We start from the raw sequence: 19,363 nt of genomic DNA, 5'->3' as shown, positions 1-19,363 counted from the left end.
CACGACTCGCACAGTGCCGCCAACGCGCTCGTATAAACACTGAAGCCCGACAGCAAGACAGAAAGCTAGTCTATGATGAATCGCATCGTGCTGTATCCTTCCAACCTGGAGACGAAGTGCTCCTTTTGACGCCTGTTCGCACACCTGGTTTGTGTGACAAATTTCACCCTCGGTTTATCGGGCCGTGCACAGTTCTTGAAGAGGCTTCACTAGTGAATTATCACGTGACACCACTTGTAGCCCCAGCAGATCGCCGTTATCGAACTACAGAGGTCGTCCATGTCTCCCGTATGAAGCCCTCTATGCGACGTTCTTTGTCCTCTTGACTTGTCGCGGCCAGGCTGGCTGCTTTCACGGGGGGGGGGGGGGAATTGGTGTGGGCATTTAGTATACGCATCCTCTTCACCGGTACATTATCATCTCTATCATGTGTGGCTCATGCATCCTCATTGTTGTCGCGTAGCATCATCATCTTGGCTCATTCATCGTAGCTGCCGGCTTCTCAGGCCTAATAAAGGTAATCCAAACCCAGACTTCATAAGATGACAGACAGACAGACAGACAGACAGACAGACAGACAGACAGATGCGAACAGTCTCGGAAAGGTATGCTCGCAACATTTTACCGCATGCAAAATATACAATACGCGTTAACGCTGGCACTACATAAGCGAAACAGCACAGAGAGCACGCCGCGGAGCGTCTGCTGTTTTGTTTTTCCCATACCGGTTTGTTTGTCCCATAAATTTGACGTCACTTCCGCAACACATCTCGCAATGCATTGGGATAGGATTCGCAACTTTCACCGCCTAGAGAGGGCGCTATTGCAAGCCCAACATGCCTGTCGTTTGAGGGATTGTGGAGCCGGCGTGCCGGCAGCCGCCGCCGGTGTGACTGTCACTCCAAACAGCAAAGTATTTTCGGCTGCAGCCCCCGTATTTTCAAGGCTTTGCTGAGAATATCATTGACTCTAGCATGTATTATATTCCACTCTGCGTGTAAGGAAATGTGTGCGGCGTATATTCAAGAAAGAGAAGTTTTGAACGCCAGGCATATCGTGTGCTGTGGTGTGAAGAAATGCACATGCAGCTTTGTGAACGCTGCTCGTGCCACCGCCGGGGAAGATCAAACGACAGTGCTCGTGCAAAGCAGCAAACCTCTCCTTTGACTGAACGTCGTCTGCACAGCGGCATCCAACATATTTCGTGATTCTTCTAGCTCAGCAAGCAAACAATAAAGGGGAAGGCATTGTTACAACGGCTCACAGTACTTGTCCGAATTTAGAATAACCGTAGTAGAAATCGCCAGTGACAAAATATGAAACACCAGCGAACCGCCAAAGTGAAGCTGACAGAACGACAGCTTGGGCTGGCTGCGTGGGCGTCATTAAAACGACCGTGACGACAGATGCCGCATGGCGACACCACCATCTGTGAAAGTTGCGAATAGGGCCTCTCCTTAGTTTTTCCTTCTTCCATGGCGCCCACCAATATTGCTCAAAGTTGAGTGCCCATGCTTGTGCAATCGTCAATTAAAAAAGCAGTTATTGCGCAAGTTTGGGGCACCATAACAACAAGTATATTTTCCGCATGTGCGTCTTTTACTAGAAAAAGCACACATAAGTAATTTTAAGGACCGTAGCGCTTATCACGCTGCGCTGACCATGCAATGTTTGCACAGAACGGGGAGTGTTTCCAAGGCTTTGCTAAGACGAGACTGTGGTGGCCCCGACTGTCGCCTTGCGTTCTACACCTTATCACCTCTGAGATGGGCACGCACACCCGTCCCCGAGCCGCGCGCTTTGTTTTCCAAGGAAAGTGCGAGATGGCGCTCATGTCTCACGTGTGACGTGACATGATGTGTTTGTTCGTCTGCGCTGCACGCTCGAGGCACTAACGCAGCGCCTCCTGAATACCCTTCCCCGATTTTCTTGCTAAGAACATCAAATAAATGTGTTGTTCACTCTCTTCCAACGCGAGACTATCGTCTTTCGGCGACATTTGCAGAAACATGCTGATACGGGGCTAATTTTTACCAGACATATCTCGTGAGGCAAAGCGCGTGCAGAGTGACCATCCTCGAAATACGTGTCTTGTCTGCTCGGAAAGAAAGGTATACTTCACCTGACCGCCAGTCGAAGACGAGAGGGAGATTGAAAAGCCCGATGCCGTGAGGCGAAGGAAGCTTGCCAGCGACGCCGTCGATGTGCACGTGATCCTGGAGGTTTTCGCCCACCGGTAGATCACTCACGACAGGAATCTGTATGAGAGATTTGCATCAGCCCTACTTTCGCACAATTTCCGTTCAGTTATGAGTAAAATCACAAAACGTTTTTTTCCGGTGGAAGCTTATTAGTGAGTTCGGTGCTATACGCAAGGGAGCTCTACTAAGTCCGGGCAGGTCACAGTCGTGTCCTAGCGCCTCCACAGTGAAAGGCCACGGAGGAACTGAGTGGTAGTCGTTGGTAGACCTGGGACGGACAGCCAGGAAAAAACTAACTTATTTTGGTAAAGCCAGCGGTCAAAAGTATTCAGTAAAATACAACAAGGTTGTTATTAACAAGAAAAGGGATGTGTACTGCCCAGTCACTGATCGTGTCTTGTCTGTTATTCCAGTTGACGATAACAACAAAAACGACACTAACCTAAGTCCTCATAGCTCGTCGGTCCAAGCGTCTTCGTAGCAAAAAAAACAAATCCACGACGTGGCACTGTCAAGCACAATTGTTCCTTTCTGCTTAGTAATGTGAGAAGTGTAATGGGCAACCGAGACGCCCTGTCATCTCTTATTGACACCTGTCTTGCAGACGTCGTCGTATTGACAGAAGTAGGCAGCTCCGAAATTCTAAAGTGCGAAAAAAGTACAAGTTTTATCGATGCGATCGTGGATCGCGTTCCGGAGGCGGTGTCCTCATAGCTGTTGCAGACGATCTGGTTTCATCGTATGTAGCTCTCGTTTGCCCTCTAGAATTAGTGTGCGTTAGTGTTCGCTTACACAACAAGTACTGTGCGTGCTATCGGCCTCCTAATATACCTGCTGGTTTTTCTTCAGATTTGTACGATGCCCTTAACATGCTTCATGTTCGGTTTCCCACCTCGCATATTATTCTTTTAGGCGAATTTAATTTCCCCGACATCCATTGGAATTTGCCTTCTACCTTACTTGGCTCCAGTGATTCCGAATCCACCTCTTTTACTGATACATGCGTAGAGTTTAACCTTAGCCATTTGGTCAGCTCCCCAACCCGTATCACGTCTACTAGTTCTACCATATTAGACTTGGTGTTCACAAATAACCCTGATCTCAGCCAGTTTCTGTCAGTCGTGCCAGGTCTCAGCGATCACTCTGCCATTCACTTTCTCGTACTGAACACGCTGTCAAAAATTAGTCAAACTACAAAAATAATCAGAGATTACGGAAGAGCTGACTACACGTTAATTATTGCGGAACTGGAGACATTTTCACAGGAATTTTTTCTAGCTTTTCTGAACACTCGGTAAACGAAAACTGGCTACGTGTTAGAGCTAAAATCGAAGAACTTACCGATCGCTTTATACCGCGCCGTAAAATAACCGATAACAATCGGTCTGCTTGGTTCACGCCTACTTTAAGGCGGCTACTTAATAAAAAGAAGCGCATCTTTCGAAGTGCAAAGCTCTCGGGCAACATCAAAAGATGGCATTATTATCGTAGTATAGCTGACGAGTACGCACGCGCACTCTCACTTGCCAAGCGCTCATATTTAGAACAAACGTTGCCTTCTTTGTTAGCAATTAATCCTCGTAGATTTTGGCAGGTAATTGGTAGAAATAATGAAAAACCAATTGACCTAGTTTCAGGGAGCGACTCATTCATTCCAAGAGAAAATTGTTGCCTAGCTCTTAACAGTGTATTCGCATCTTCATTTGTAAACGTGGCGCCTACCACTGTTCCTGACTTGTCTACTCACAACTACAATCTAATAGAGCCTGTACACCTTTATTGGGAGGGCATAAGGAAATAATTGAAGATATCAAGCCTTCTTCCACCGGAGATAACGGAATTAACGCCAAGTTTCTCAAAAACAACGCATTGTTTTCGTCCCTAATACTTTGCAGAATTTTTTCACAGTCTTTGGAATCCAGTACCCTTCCAAACGACTGGAAAGTTGTGAAGGTGGTTCCTCTTCGCAAGTCAGGTAACACCAGCGATCCCCACAATTATAGACCCATCTCACTAACTAGTGTGCCATGTAAGCTATTAGAACATGTCATTTACTGCAGCTTAGTCAACTTTCTTGAGAATAAACCTTTTTTAACTAACTTTCAACATGGTTTTAGAAAAAGTTACTCGTGTGAAACTCAGCTCGCTTCACTAATGACTTGTTCTCTGCTATTGATCGTGGTACTTTTATTGATTGTGTATTTATCGACTTTTCTAAAGCATTTGACACAGTTTGTCACGAATTACTACTTTTAAAATTAAGTAAACTAAATCTTGACCCACACATTCTAATATGAATCGAGTGCTTCTTACGTAACCACGAGCGATTTGTGACTGCTAATGAATGTAGCTCTCCTACTGCCGTAACCTCAGGTGTGCCTCAAGGCTCTGTTTTGGGTCCCTTACTTTTTTTGATATATAATAATAATTTGCCTCATAACATTTCCTCCTCCATTAGGTTATTTGCTGACAATTGTGTTATTTACCGTGAAATTTTGACCTCTAACGACACTGACACCCTGCAATCTGACCTAGACAACATTTCTTCGTGGTGTAATAATTGTATAATGAAACTTAACACAAATAAATGCAAATCAATTAGGATAGCTCATAAGCCTTCAAAAGTTGCGTCCCCCTCGTACCTACTTAATAACACTCCCCTAAACAACGTTTCTTCATCCAAGTACCTCGGTGTTATTTCTAACAACCTGTCATGGCAGGCTCACGTTGACTACATAACATGCAACGCTAATCGAACTCTTGGCTATTTACGTCGAAATTTTTCTATTGCTCCAATTACCCTAAAGCTTCTCCTGTATAAATCATTAGTGCGGCCAAAACTTGAATATGCGTCATCTATCTGGGATCCTCATATTCACATGCTCATAGACAACATTGAATCCATTCAGAATCGCTCAGCACGTTTCATATTGTCCAATTACTCTTGAACTGCAAGTGTCACAATAATGAAGGCTCAACTAAATTTGTATAACCTCTCAATACGACACAAAAATTCACGTCTCTGTCTCTTTTATAGGATCTATAACACTAACAGAACCCTCTCTGATTCACTGTTTTCTGCACCAGCCTACATATCAGCACGCAATGACCATCAATACAAGGTTGGCGTTCCCTTCTGCCATACGAACCAGCACTTCAACTCTTTCATCCCTAGAACATGTATTGACTGGAACCACCTTCCCGCATCGATCGCTTCAATCACAGACGCCAACGCGTTCAAATCAATCATTTTTGAAAGTGCATTATAATTTATTCTAATCCTGTTGTTTTGTTTTACTTCTTACTGATATTTGTCGTCCCACTCCTTTCTGTAATGCCCAGTGCCTTGAGAGTAAATAAATGAAATGAAATGAAAAGAAATTTAGACATGGGAGAGCTAGACATGGGACAGACCTGGCAAACTTAACCCGAGACATTTAGACCTGAGACAGTTAGACAGGAGTTAGATATGAGATAGTTAGACATGAGATGGTTTGACATGAGATAGACCTAAAACAGACAGTTGCTTCGGTACATTTAATAACGCGATATAACTACAAGTACCAAGAGAAAACATGAATCGCACTGCAAACAATTTTTGCACGTCCTGTCATTTTCCTGGCTCTCTCTGTTTTGCCACTGTGTCTAAACTGAAGACGTTCAACTGCTTTATTGCGCAAGCTTACATTTTGATAGGCAAGTTTAGCTTGTACAGCAGCAAGGCAATTATATTGTTACTCACAAAGAGCAGCACGTATACGACTAAGGGGCACTTTACTAGGTCACGAAGGGGAGCGCTGGAGTGGCGAACAGGTTAAATCTCTACACCTCGTCGTTTTTATTCTAGCTGCCTTGGAGCATCAAGGACGTGCACCAGTCTTCGTTTGCTTCGTTCATGCGCAACAATCCTCTCCTTGCAGACGAAAGCTTCCGGGCGAGTCTGTCTAGGTGTCTCAGCGTGAACATTTTCGAAGTCTTTGAAATGAGGGCCCTGCTTAAACTTGAAAAAGTGCCACTTCGGAGACCGCCTAATCCTTGTTCTTGGGCATCTCGTCGATAAGGATGGCATACACCCTGATTTACAGAAAACAGCAGCTGTCGAAGCGTTCGATCCGCCATGGTCTGTCAAGAAGCTCCGTAGGAACTCCGTAGTGTTAAGGAACTCCATGTGGCTTCACTGCTATTTCCGTCGCTTTATTTCCAAGTTTGCCGACGTCACGTACCCACTCACTTGCATGCTATGAAATAATCCCCTTTGAATGGACTCCGTAGCGCCATTTATTTTCGTCAACTGAAGTTTCTGCTGGTGTCATGGCTTGTACTACAGCACTAGAATCTATCGACAGTGAGAGAACTTCATTTTGATGTCAGTGGCATAGGTATTGGTGGCGTTATATTTCAGCGTTACGGTGAATGCGAGCACGTCATTGCATACGCATGTCGCTAACTAATCTGGACCAAAAAGAATAACACGGTCACAGAACAATGATTTCCGGCAGTAATATTTGTGATTCAGCGGTTTCGCACTTATCTGTACGGACGGCCATTCACGGTGTTACAAACCATTACTCGTTCTGTTGCCTTGTCAACTTTCTAGACCCGTGGTGGCCACCACGCGTGCTCTGCGCTTAAGGTGCAAGACAGAGTTTCACTGTAACATTGGCCGATGAAACGCCAGCGCAGACTGCCTCTCACGTATACCACTCAGTACTACGGACTGTGACGTGGAAGATTTTGACAACTGTTATGATCGGCCTGCCTGGCTTGACGCCACTTTGTCGCATAAGACATTGTGGCTGGGCCTACCATAATTTCTTCCGAGTCAGTGCTCCCAGAGATACAACAAGAGCGGCCACAACAGAGAAATCTGTCTAGTTATCCTAGGTCGTCGGCACTCCTCGTAAAGCCCTTTGGACACGCCTAACTGACTGAGGGAGTAGGAAGAGTAGTTGGCCGCCGAGGCGGCTTGGTTTGTCGTCAAGGTGCCCCGTGCAAAGGGCCCAGCATCTGAGAACCGTCTTCGGATGCATTTCCCACGTTCTCCGTGTCGTCTTGATGCCATTTTTTCCACAATTTGTGGTCTGCCTGACGCCGCATACCCATCACTGCAACAGACTACGATATTGACTTCTATGTAAGACTCAACGTCTTCGTGCTGCAGCGTTTTCTCACTCACTATGGGCTGAACTGTGCGAGCTTCTTCCCCCTTTCGTAGGTTAGGAAGAAGGCGGCGTTTCACCTCTTTTCGGGGGCGGAGGTGAAGGTAACAAACTTCATTGGACTGTTCTGGCCTTCATTGTTTTTCCTGCAGGTAATCCTGGGAAGGCCAGGACATCAAATGCGAGCGCCAGGGCGCTCCTGAAAAGCTCACACAAGCTCCCTGAAGCTGCCATTACGCTTCCATCGAGAGCTTCTATGATGCTACCACCATCATGTAACACGCTACCTGTAAATATTGTAAACAAAAGTTAATTTAACAGCTCCGGGCTCCTCTCCTCGACATCTCCCAGAGACTCTGGCCGGCTCCGGTCCTCTGGGCAGAGCCCCGACCACATCACTACCTTGTAGCTCCTGTATCGCTTAATTTTTCGGGCCTCGACAGTTTAAAAGTGAAGCAGCGAATAGACGTCAAGTCAGCACTGCTCTTGACCACCTTATTCACCTCTACTAATACACACCAATTCATTAGGCATGAATAACTGGTGAAGAACGTTTCCGGCAATTGTGGGCACTTTCTACTGGTCGTGCCAGAGAGCCTTCACACAGCAATAATGAGGGCCATGCACGATGACCCTGCGTCTAGACATTTGAGTCCGCGCTTCACCAGACTAAATTTTAGTTCTGTAATATTAAAGTATGATGAGATGTGTGTGGCAAGCTCCAGGTAGTATTAGCGCCACAAACGCCCATCTATTGCTCCCGATTGTATTATTCAGCCCATTGTACCTCCAAGTACCCCTTACGAACAAGTGGGCATTGATGTTCTGTGTTCTTTCCCATAAATGGCAAGCGACAACCGTTTGACACTAGTTTGTGTTTACTACCTGACACGTTATAGCGAGACGGCGAACAATTCCACCGCAACTGCCGCTGGCGTCTCATTGTTCCAGCTGCAACACGTTATCCTCATACACGGTCCATCTCGCGTGATCATCAGCGACTGTGAACAATAATTCACGACAGATGCCGCGAAACAGCTGCTTCTTTTGCACGAATCTTGCTTGTATCACTCGATGCCTTACCATCTACAAACAACCAACCAAACCATTACCGACATATCTATGCATGTCTCATCCGACAATGATCCGACCTTTCATAACGAATCCTGATGCTGATGACCTCAGATGGATGGCACTCACCCATAGTGGAGAATGAGCCAAGAACCGGTCGGCAGGATAATTAACTGAAGCATAAATGAAATTAAAGCCAATCTGAGAAATCAGTTTAGAAAAAACTGTGAATAAACAAAAATGGTTGCTGAGTAAGCGGTCAAACCACCTCTTGTTTCTGACAGACATATCTACGAATTATATGGTAAAGATCTGTAAAGGTTAGGGTTCACTAGCAGGGTGAACTTTTAGTTGCATTGATGAAACATATAACCCTGTGACAGTAACCAAATGAAATGCCGCCAATTGATAAAAGTACTGGTATATTTACTTGTATTTCTTACTTCTGTAATGGGGCTTCTAAATATATCTCTCTGATGATAGTAACGGCGACAAAATAAAAATAAATGTTCCATTGTTTCCATTTCGTTGCAGAAAATGCACAGCGGTGATGCCTTGAGTCGACCTTTGTTAAGGTAACAAATTAGTTGTGGAAATGTACAGCGCCACAAATGACTTCTAACTGGCGAGATACACACCACTGTTTATTCATGCAATACCTTAAATGATATGAAATCTAAACTTGTCCAAATTGCCTATTCCCCATTTTAAACATGCATTTCGGAACCTTAGCGCTGTCATGTAAGCCGTATCTTGCAAAACTAGGATGATGGGTCCACCCAGGGATACAGCTGCTAAAGGGTCCGCCATTTCATTCAAATATAATCCGCGGTGGTCTGGTACCCATAGCAAATGCATTTTTGTACGCTTTTTGGTATTAAATGACGAAAAGTATTCATCAGCTGTGAATTTGCTGCCGCAAAAAGAGCATTACATACTGATAATGAATCTGTAATGATCACTGCTGATGATTCGCTTGACGGCAATTTGCGTAGGGCAAGAATATTAGCCAATAATTCCGCAAAGAATACAGGAGTATTGTCTGCGAGTTGAGTCGAAAAGTACCAGTGAAAAAAAGAAGAGAATATGCGAACCCCAGCCTTTTCTTTCGACACAGATGGATCAGTCACAATGAAATTTCCTAACTACAGGTGAGCTAGATAATCAGCTAACTGGTCCTTTAAGTACCTATGTGCCAATTGTTTTGGGTTGTGAGGAAATATATCATGAAATTGTATGCTAGACATTCACATTAGGTTGTCTATTGGGCCAATATGTTAAAGCTTTGCATTCAGTTGCTGATTGATTATAAGTGGCGTTTAACGTCCCAAAACCACCATATGATTATGAGAGACGCCATAGTGGAGGGCTCCGGAAATTTCGACCACCTGGGTTTCTTGCATATACAACACGTTGTTTGCATTGTAGTGGGGAATTCGCAAGGCAATGACTAGTGGGACCATCGCTGAGTGCGAAGCGCTAGCGGGAGCACGAGCTGTAGACGCTGGACTGCCCGAGCATTTGTTTCCGTACCGGCTGTCTGCCTATTACCTGGCGTCGCTATTAAAGCCCCTTACAAAGTGGTGGAGGTGCTGGGTACGCAAACCTGGAACTTCGAAGCCGGAAGCTGCCCACTGCATCAGCAATGCCTGATCAGACAACCGAGCAAGGCACCACCCAGCAAAGCACGGCCCAATATCAACTGGTCATCGTGCCTACCACCCTGCACCAACGAGATCCGCCCTTCTTCAGCGGCACCGAGGACCAAGATGTGGAGGACTGGTTGCAGCTGTTTGAAAAGGTGAGCGCTGCCAACAAGTGGGACGACCCCTCGAAATCGGAGTATGTTCCATTTTATCTCAAAGACGTCGCCAGCCTGTGGTTCACAAACCACCGTACTGAATTTATCACTTGGGCCAGTTTCAAGACCACCCTCGCAGCTGTGTTCGATCGCCCCGCAGTGCGCAAGCTGCGTGCTGAGCAGCGCCTACGCGGACGTGCACAAAGGCAGGGCGAAAACTTCACTAGCTATATTGAAGATGTAATCGATTTATGCCGGCGCTTCAACCCTGAGATGACCAAACATGACAAGATCAGGCATATCTTGAAAGGCATAGACGATGATGCCTATCAAATGTTGCTGGCAAAGGGCCGAAGTACCGTATCCGATCTTGTGACCTTGTGCCAGAGCTTGGAAGAGATTCGGAAACAACGTGCAGCAGTTCGGAGGTCGACGACGGCAGACGACTCTCTCGCTGCCCTGTCCGTCGGTGGTGACAGCTCCCTGCTGGAGAAGATAAAAGAATATGTACGCGAAGAGGTCGCACGACAGCTTTCGTGTCTCTCGTATCTGCTGACCACCGAAGCACCAACGAACCGCCTAACGCCGACAATCAGACAGGCTATTCAGGAGCAGGTCTCCGAGGCGTTGGCCATTACCTACGCCTGCCTCTCCACCAGCGCCTGATGCCGCGCCACTGACATATGCGGCCGTCGCGGCAATGCCTCCATCTCGTCTGCCAATGTATACGCCACAACCTGTGCGACCGTCCACCGCGCCGTTTCCAGCTACACAGCAACACGCCGGAAATCTTTGGCGCACTGCTGATAACCGGCCCATATGTTACTTTTGCGGAATTCCAGGTCACGTTGCACGTCTATGTCGTCGGCGCTTCACAGTTAACGCACCAAGATATCCTGACTATTCGTTTCGGCCTCCATACCACGCGCCTCACGTACCACCTGAAGTTCACGAACGCGATGCGCAAACTGCTTCCGGCGCCCGAACATTCGCTTCTAGACGTTCTACTTCCCGCTCGCTTTCACCTTCAACAAGTCGTCGTTCTGTATCGCCTATGCGTCGACGACCCACCCCCATTGAGACGGAAAACTAACGGCCGCAGCTCCGGAGGCACGAGCTGCGTCATCGTCTAATCATGTAAGTCCTCGCCTGTCTCCCGCCAATCTTATCGATGTAATCGTCGAAGGTGTACGAACACTCGCACTCATCGATACCGGTGCCGCGATATCTGTGATTAGTCAAAGACTCTGCCGCTCTCTTCGTAAAGTGACGATGCTTTCTCCCGTGGTTTCTCTTAGTACTGCGAGCGCCCAACAAATTGAGCCCGTCGCGGCAGGTACGGCAAAAGTGGTTATTCGAGACATGTTGTGCATCATTTAATTTCACGTGTTGGCTTCATGTTCCCACGATGTCATCCTAGGATGGGATTTTTTATCACGTCATCATGCCGTCGTGGTCTGCGCTCGGGCCGAAGTGGAGCTGTTACCGTTTTGTGATGCGCCTTCTGTTGATGCGGCCGTATCTAGTGTAGCTAACCTTGTCGTCACGACGGACATGACCTTCCTCCTTTCAGCGCCCAGTTTGTCCCTGCCCGCTGTGCTTCACTTTCTGACGCTACCATCCTATTCACGCCATCAGACATCTTCGGTAGCCGCCACCACACATCGCTGCCATTCGCCGTTCTTGAGCTTTGTCAAGACATTACCGGGATATTTATTTCCAATCCCAACTCGTGCCCCCTCAGTTTGCGCCGCAACGAGACGCTCGGCCACATTCAGCTTATCTATGAAGGTACTATCGTGCCTGCCAATTTCTTCGACTCCAAGCCGAATATGGAGCTGAACGCGTTGGTTTCTCACTTTGCCTCGAACAGCCTGTCTACCGATGTATTTCACCGTTCTATTGAAAGCCATCTCGCCCCGGCTCAACGAGAGCAGCTTGTTACCCTGCTGCACAAATTCAAGCGTTCGTTTGACTTTCCCGAAGCGGTGCTAGGAAGAACGAACACCGTTGTGCACACAATTGACACAGGAAAGAGTATTCCTTTGCGCCAGCGCCCTTATCGTGTGTCACCAGCGGAGCGTCGGGTAATTGCAGAACAAGTAGACATGCTACAGCGTGGAGTCATCAAACCTTCTTGTAGTCCTTGGTCTTCCCAAGTTGCACTCGTCAAAAAATGGATGGTTCAATCCGGTTCTGCGTAGACTACAGGCGCCTAAACAACATTACGAGGAAAGATGTTTACCCTCTTCCCCGCATAGACGACGCTCTCGATTGTCTCCAAAGTGCAGAATTCTTTTCCTCGCTTGACCTTCGCTCGGGTTATTGGCAGGTCCCAATGGCTGAGTCTGATCGTCCAAAAACGGCGTTTGTCACACCGGATGGCCTCTATGAATTTACTGTGATGCCATTCGGGCTCTGCAATGCGCCTGCCACGTTCGAGCGAATGATGGAGAGCATTTTACGCGGTCTCAAATGGAACATTTGCTTGTGCTATCTTGATGACGTAGTGGTTTTTTCACCCGATTTCACTTCGCATCTCACTCGTCTGCGTAAGATTCTACAGTGCCTTACAAATGCCAGGCTTCAGCTTAACCTGAAGAAGTGTCACTTCGGGGCTAAACAACTCACCATACTTGGTCATGTCGTCTCGAAAGCCAGCATTCTTCCTGACCCTGACAAGCTGCGTGCTGTTGCCGAATTTCCTAAGCCGACTACTGTTAAAAAACTACGGAGCTTTGTGGGCCTGTGCTCCTATTTAAGTCGCTTTGTCCGGAACTTTGCCTCCATCATCGCTCCTCTCACCAAACTCCTTGCTGGCACTGCAGATCTTTCGAATTGGACAGCAGCCTGTGACGACAACACGTTGTTTGGAAAAAGCTTTGGGAGACTGAGACAATTGCAACGCCTCTCTTTCCAGCAGTATTGAAGGTCTCATTTTATACCCTGTACTGCCAGAAAAGAAAACAGCTGAATTCGATAATAGGCCGCACATAAGGAAGGAACAGGAGAAAAAGGAAAGGCAGGGATGTTAACCAGTCTGGAGTGACCGGTATGTCACCCTACACTGAGGATAGGGATGACGGAATTTGAAAGATGGAAAAAATGACAGAAAGGAGAGCTCACACCCGCGTTCGGTTCACAAATGCTGATGACTTCGAACATAATGACGCACACTAATGGGCGAAAGTCTGAAAAGACGCGATTTTAGTCCACTGCAGTTGCACTGAATGATGGATGCTTCCTTGACTTCTTAAAAATGATGGTGATCGTTAGCCATATTTCTACTCGAAGGATTCAAGTAGTGGGCTTAAGGCATCCAGAACTTTGAGAGCGCTATGAGCAGACGTTGTCCTCATGTCCAACAAGATCTCCCGGATGGCATCTATGAAAGAATAAAGCATAGTTATGGCTTTGCCATCTTATCTGTGTCATCAGCGGTTGGTGAAGATCCCTGTGTGGGTGTGGTCTGCTGATGTACTATGGTTAGCGGATGACTTTGAAGAATAGGCCATTGCTCTGTAGAGATAGTCCTCTCCGAAGTCTTGTTTGAATTTGTCGGTCCTGTTGAGACGCGTCGCTCGGCAGAGCTGCGCAAGTGAACAACTCGCGTCCCAAACAACAACTGACTTTTATTATCACCCTTCCTCTCGAAGATAACTTTCTCGTGTGGGCGCATGCGCTCTCTGCACCGCACACAGAAGCAACGCTTTGCGTCGCCACAGTACTTTCCCCCTAGTGAGTGCGCGCACAACGGCCGCACTCGGACGATCAACTGCGGCTAATAAGTTCATGCGCACTGGGGGTCTCGTACACCGTCCACTCCGCGTAAACCGTTTGAGGACTTGTTGGGGCTGCACTACGTGGTCTGCCGGGGGTGCCTGCGAAGATGGAGCTCGAGGTGGTGCAGGTGCTTCGCTGTCGGAGTCCACGTGTGCTGATTTTACGCGGTCTTGAGAAACCACGTCGTGACGACCACCTCTGTCGATTGTAATGTGCTTGTCTGCCCGCCGCAGCATCCTGAAAGGCCCGTCGTACGGGGGCCGGAGTGGAGGCTGTACGGCGTCGTGCCTCACAAACACGTGAGAGCAGGAGGAGAGTTCCTGGTCCACGTAGACTGGCCGGGCTGCGGGCGGCCGCGGAGGAACAACGCGTAGCTTGCTGATGATGTCTCGCAGTCGCACGGCGTAGTCCGCGTTTGCGTACACGTTTTCGTCCTTACTGGTAGTGTAAAACTCCCCTGGGAGGCGAAGCGTTGTTCCGTACACCAGTTCAGCGGAGCAGCATCCAATATCTGCTTTCAGAGCCGTCCTAACGCCCAACAGAACAAACGGCAGTGCCTCTACCCAACTGTGACTCGCAGTAGCCGTCAGGCTCGCCTTCAGCTGGCGATGGAACCTTTCCACTATACCGTTGCTTATCGGATGGTAGGCAGTTGTTCTGATGCGGTGAGTACCCAAGAGCCGGGTGACGCTTGCGATCAGGGCGGACTCAAACTGTGTTCCGCGATCCGTAGTCACGGTTGCCGGCACTCCGAAGTGGGCCTCCCAGTGGAAGATAAATGCGCGGGCGACGATATCAGCAGTCATGTCTGGAATGGGCACGGCCTCCGGCCATCGCGTGAAGCGATCGATGCAGGTTAGCAACTAGCTTTGCCCCTGGCACAACGGCAGTGGTCCCACAATGTTAACATGCACATGGGCAAATCGACAGTCCGGCAGAGGGAAGGATCCCAAGGGGGTCACAGTATGTCGCTGAACTTTGGAGCGCTGGCATGCGATGCACTCTCGTGTCCAGTATCGGACATCCCGGTTTATTCCTGGCCACACGAACCACGCTGTGCATAGCCGTTGCGTGGCTCGAATCCCGGGATGCGCCAGGCTGTGCAGCAAGTCAAAAGTGCGGCGACGGAGGTTCGAGGGGACGAACGGTCGGGCCTTGCCTGTAGACATGTCGCAGCATACGGATCCTGTGGGTTCTGCCAACCATTGCAGCTTCAAGGCGCTGGTTGAAGACGTCAGTAGACGCTTCAATTCTCCATCACTGCGTTGAGCCGTCGTAAGTGTGGTGAAGTCCACGCCGCTCGGCAGGCTGATGGCATTCACTGGACCTCGCGAAAGAGCGTCGGCAGTAGCATTATCCGTGCCACTAACATGGCGTATATCTGTCGTGAATTCTGCGATGTACGACATTTGGCGGAGCTCCCGTGCCACGTGCGCACCAGAATCGGAGTTCGCGCGCAATGCGTAGGTGAGTGGCTTGTGATCCGTGAGCACAAAAAATTCTTGTCCTTCCACATAATGTCGGAAATGCCGGATAGCCGCGTATATGGCCAGGAGTTCCCTACCGAAGGTGCTGTACCTTCGTTCGGACGGGCTCAGTTTTCTGGAGAAGAAGGAAATTGGTCGCCACACTCCGCTCACCCTCTGCTGCAACACGGCTCCAATCGCTGCATCGGAGGCGTCCACCATGACGCACTGAGGAACACCCAGCTGCGGGTACGTGAGCATGGTAGCATTTACGAGAGCTTCCTTTATCGTCCAGAATGCTTGTGTGGATTGGTCGTTCCACTGAATGGCAGTTGCCTTAGGTCCAGTTGCCGCAAGTAGGCTGTGGAGAGGGTGAAGGATGTTGGCGCATTTCGGGATAAACCTACGGTAGAAATTCACGAGTCCCAGGAACTCTCGAAGCTGGCGGAGGTTTTTCGGCTGTAGAAACTGCCGTACTGCTTCCACCTTGTCCTTCTGGGGCTGAGCTCCGGCAATTGAAATGCTGTGGCCCAAAAATGATAGTGTCGGTACCTCAAACACGCACTTTGCCGTATTGATAACGATGCCGTTCTCTGTCAGTCGCTGAAGTACGTAGCGCAGATGCTGCTCGTGCTCTTCAGGAGTGCTGCTAGCAATCAGAAGATCATCGAGGTATACCTTGCAAAAGTCGAGGCCACGGACAACGCCATCCATAAACCATTGAAAAGTTTGGCCGGCGTTGCGTAAGCCGAAAGGCAAGCGTAGGAACTCGAACATTCCGAACGGCGTTGTTATTGCGGTCTTGGGGATATCCTCCGATGCTACGGGTATCTGATGATATGCTCGCACTAGATCTATTTTAGAGAAAATGGTAGCACCATGCAGGAAGGAGGTCATGTCATGAATGTGCGGGACTGGGTAACGGTCTGGCACGGTTACCCGGTTCAGCGCTCGATAGTCCCCGCAAGGGCGCCAATCACCGTCTGTTGATTTTGGGACCATGTGGAGAGGTGACGCATATGGGCTGGATGAAGGACGTACTATCCCGAGTTCCATCATGTGGCCAAACGCCTGTCGAGCCAACCGCAGCTTCTCGGGTGACAGGCGCCATGGTCGCGCATAGACCGGTGGGCCTGTGGTTTCGATGTGATGCAGGACGCCGTGCTTTACTTCTGGAAATGCCTGTGGCTGTCGTGTCAGCTCTGGGAACTCTTGTAGTATTGCGGTGAAGTACGCTTCTCCAGCCGGACTAAGCAAAGCCGGGCTGATAGGGGGGTGCCAACACGGCGTTCCTTGTACCGCTCCCCGAGAAACGGGATCTTGAAACCGTTTGTTGCGGACGTCGACCAACAGACCGAAGAACTGGAGAAAGTCTGCGCCTAGTATGGCGAATTTGACATCAGCAGCTATGAACACCCAGCTAAACGTTCTGCCGAAACCGAAGTTCAGCGACAGTGAACGATGGCCATATGTTGTTATCACCGTGTTATTGACAGCTTGCAAGGGCGATGTACTAGGTTTCTTTCTTTCAGCTTGTGACGCCGGTATAACGCTCACCTCGGCGCCTGTGTCCACTAAGAAACGTACTCCGTTGTTGCGGTCGGTAATAAAAAATACTGAGGGACGACTTGGAGGCAACGTAGTAGCACTGGTCGCCCTCAGTGCCTGCCGCGGCTGTTTCCCGAGTGCGCGCATGGTGGGACACATTTACGTGCGCTACTTCCGAACCTCCGATGATACCAGCAGATATGCTCGTGCTGCTCTTGCGATAGCGGCGTGTTAGGCTCGGTTATCGTTTGCGCCCTCCTGTTAGCGTGCAAAGCTGATACTGTTTCGGCAAGTCGAGCAATCTCCTCACGCATCTCTTGAAGTTCGTTTAGAGGCTGTTGCGCTTGCACGGCAGCCATGGGTGTGGGCGGTGTCATTTCTACCAGTTTGTCAGCAAGTTCGGCGGCTGCGGTTAAATCCTTGTGCTGCGAGGCCGCGATGACAATGCGGACGCCTGAAGGCAACTTTTGCAAAAAAAGTTCTCGGAGCAATACTCCATCTATCGTGTTTGATGTTCCGCCAAGCAACTGTTGCATGTGCCGCAAAAGCTGACTAGGAGTACGGTCACCGAGTTCCGTGTCGCGAAGCAATTGCTGCAGTCGTTGTGGTTCGGAGGGCGTAACTCGGCGATTGAGGGTTTCTTTTAGCGTTGCATATGCGTTTTCGACAGGTGGTGCGAGCAACAGATCCCTGATTTCACTGGCTATGGCGGGCGGCAGTCTGCTGACTACGTAGTGGTATTTCGTAAGGTCTGCGGCGATTCGTCTGACTGCGAACTGAGATTCCACTTGTATGAACCAAAGTGCGGGGTCCGCAGTCCAAAAAGGGGGCAGCTTACCGTCGACTGAGGAGACTGTCGGAGGGGCGTTGGTCGTGGACGTTGAATCCATATTGCGGCTGGTTCGACACTCCGGTTGCTGTGTCTGTATTCCGAGTCCGGATCACCAATGTTGAGACGCGTCGCTCGGCAGAGCTGCGCAAGTGAACAACTCGCGTCCCAAACAACAACTGACTTTTATTATCACCCTTCCTCTCGAAGATAACTTTCTCGTGTGGGCGCATGCGCTCTCTGCACCGCACACAGAAGCACCGCTTTGCGTCGCCACAGTCCTGTTGCGGCTCGAATTAATGGTGCAGCAGTAGAGGTGGCGCTGTCGTTTCAAGCCTGCGCAGTCTGAGGTCTAACGATGGCACCAACGCCGCTGCCGACGCCGGACTGCTTCGGCAGCATCCGTGTGGGTCGAAATGTCTGACCATTTGCTTAAGCACCGCGTGCTCCTCCTTAATCCAACGGCAGTCTTTGGATGGCACAGTGCGTGATTCATTACAGGTATCGCAATTAAGAAATGTGGACTGACTCGTATCTTCCGAATGGATCTGTGCACCGGGGGCACCGTAGCGAGTTCGGGCATACGCCCTTGTCGTGACCTAGTTTAAAGCACTGGTGGCAATGAAGTGGCTTTTGCAAGAAAGGCCGAGCAGGATGTTGAAAATGTCCGACTTTGACATGGGATGGCGTGCAATCGTCTTCGAAGACCGGTTTCAAATACCGTGGCTTCCCAAGGCGATGTACCTGAGTGATGACAGTACCATCATTTGCCGGGTTGATGAGGGTAGGCAAGTCAGCATCAGGAATCGCAATGTCTACGTCGTATATCCCACCAGCTATGAATGATTTGTGAATCGGTGTAAAGGGCTGCGCTTTGATGCCGCCTAGCTCAGTCACTTGTTTGAGTGGTCCAAGCGCATTCCCGTGGAATACGTCTATGGCGAGTATATTTTTTTGCGTATTTACTCCTAAAGTTTGTATATCATAATTAGCGCATCTCTCGTTAGGCCCACTTTACCGTTTGCGAGCTTCCGTAGCCATGCCATGGCGCATGTTGCCTTGGAGTATACATCAAAAATATGGCTTCTCAAATTTAATGTATCATTATATAGGATGCCCAAATATGTAAGGAAATTTTCTGCGGAATGAGCTCATTTTTATACATTAACTAGATGCTGGTAGGCTTCAGAAAAGAGAATGCAAGATGCGCACTTTTCTCTACGTTCAGAGTCATATGAATGTTTTTTGGGCTACCCTTCTGTCGTATTGAGATAATTTTATACTCTCTGGTATATGAATTGAAGATCGGTATTACTTGCAAAAACACAATATTGTCACGGGGTCGTGACGTGGCCGACGACAGGAGACTGTGTTCGAATTTAACTGTTTATTTGGGCGAACCTGTGCCCGGTAAACGGAAAGTCCGATTACAGTAGCAGTTTTGGACTGATACCGGCGAACGGAGCGTCAGCCGTCGATCAACTACTCACAAGCGACGAAGTGCG

At 48.8% G+C, this 19,363-nt stretch overlaps 1 protein-coding gene across 1 annotated transcript in view; it reads right to left on the bottom strand.

Moving 5' to 3' along the window:
* The window catches only part of LOC119179097 (4-pyridoxate dehydrogenase), a 203,264-nt gene that overhangs the window by 44,863 nt on the left and 139,038 nt on the right, over positions 1–19,363 (bottom strand). The window contains exon 7 of the mRNA XM_037430175.2: positions 2,123–2,258. Within this exon, the coding sequence (XP_037286072.2) occupies positions 2,123–2,258 (136 nt within the window). The remainder of the gene's footprint in view (positions 1–2,122; positions 2,259–19,363) is intronic.

Source organism: Rhipicephalus microplus, chromosome 7, assembly GCF_043290135.1.
Source record: "Rhipicephalus microplus isolate Deutch F79 chromosome 7, USDA_Rmic, whole genome shotgun sequence".
Classification (NCBI taxonomy): Eukaryota; Metazoa; Arthropoda; class Arachnida; order Ixodida; family Ixodidae; genus Rhipicephalus; species Rhipicephalus microplus.
This window is presented reverse-complemented; position numbering and strand designations above follow the sequence as displayed.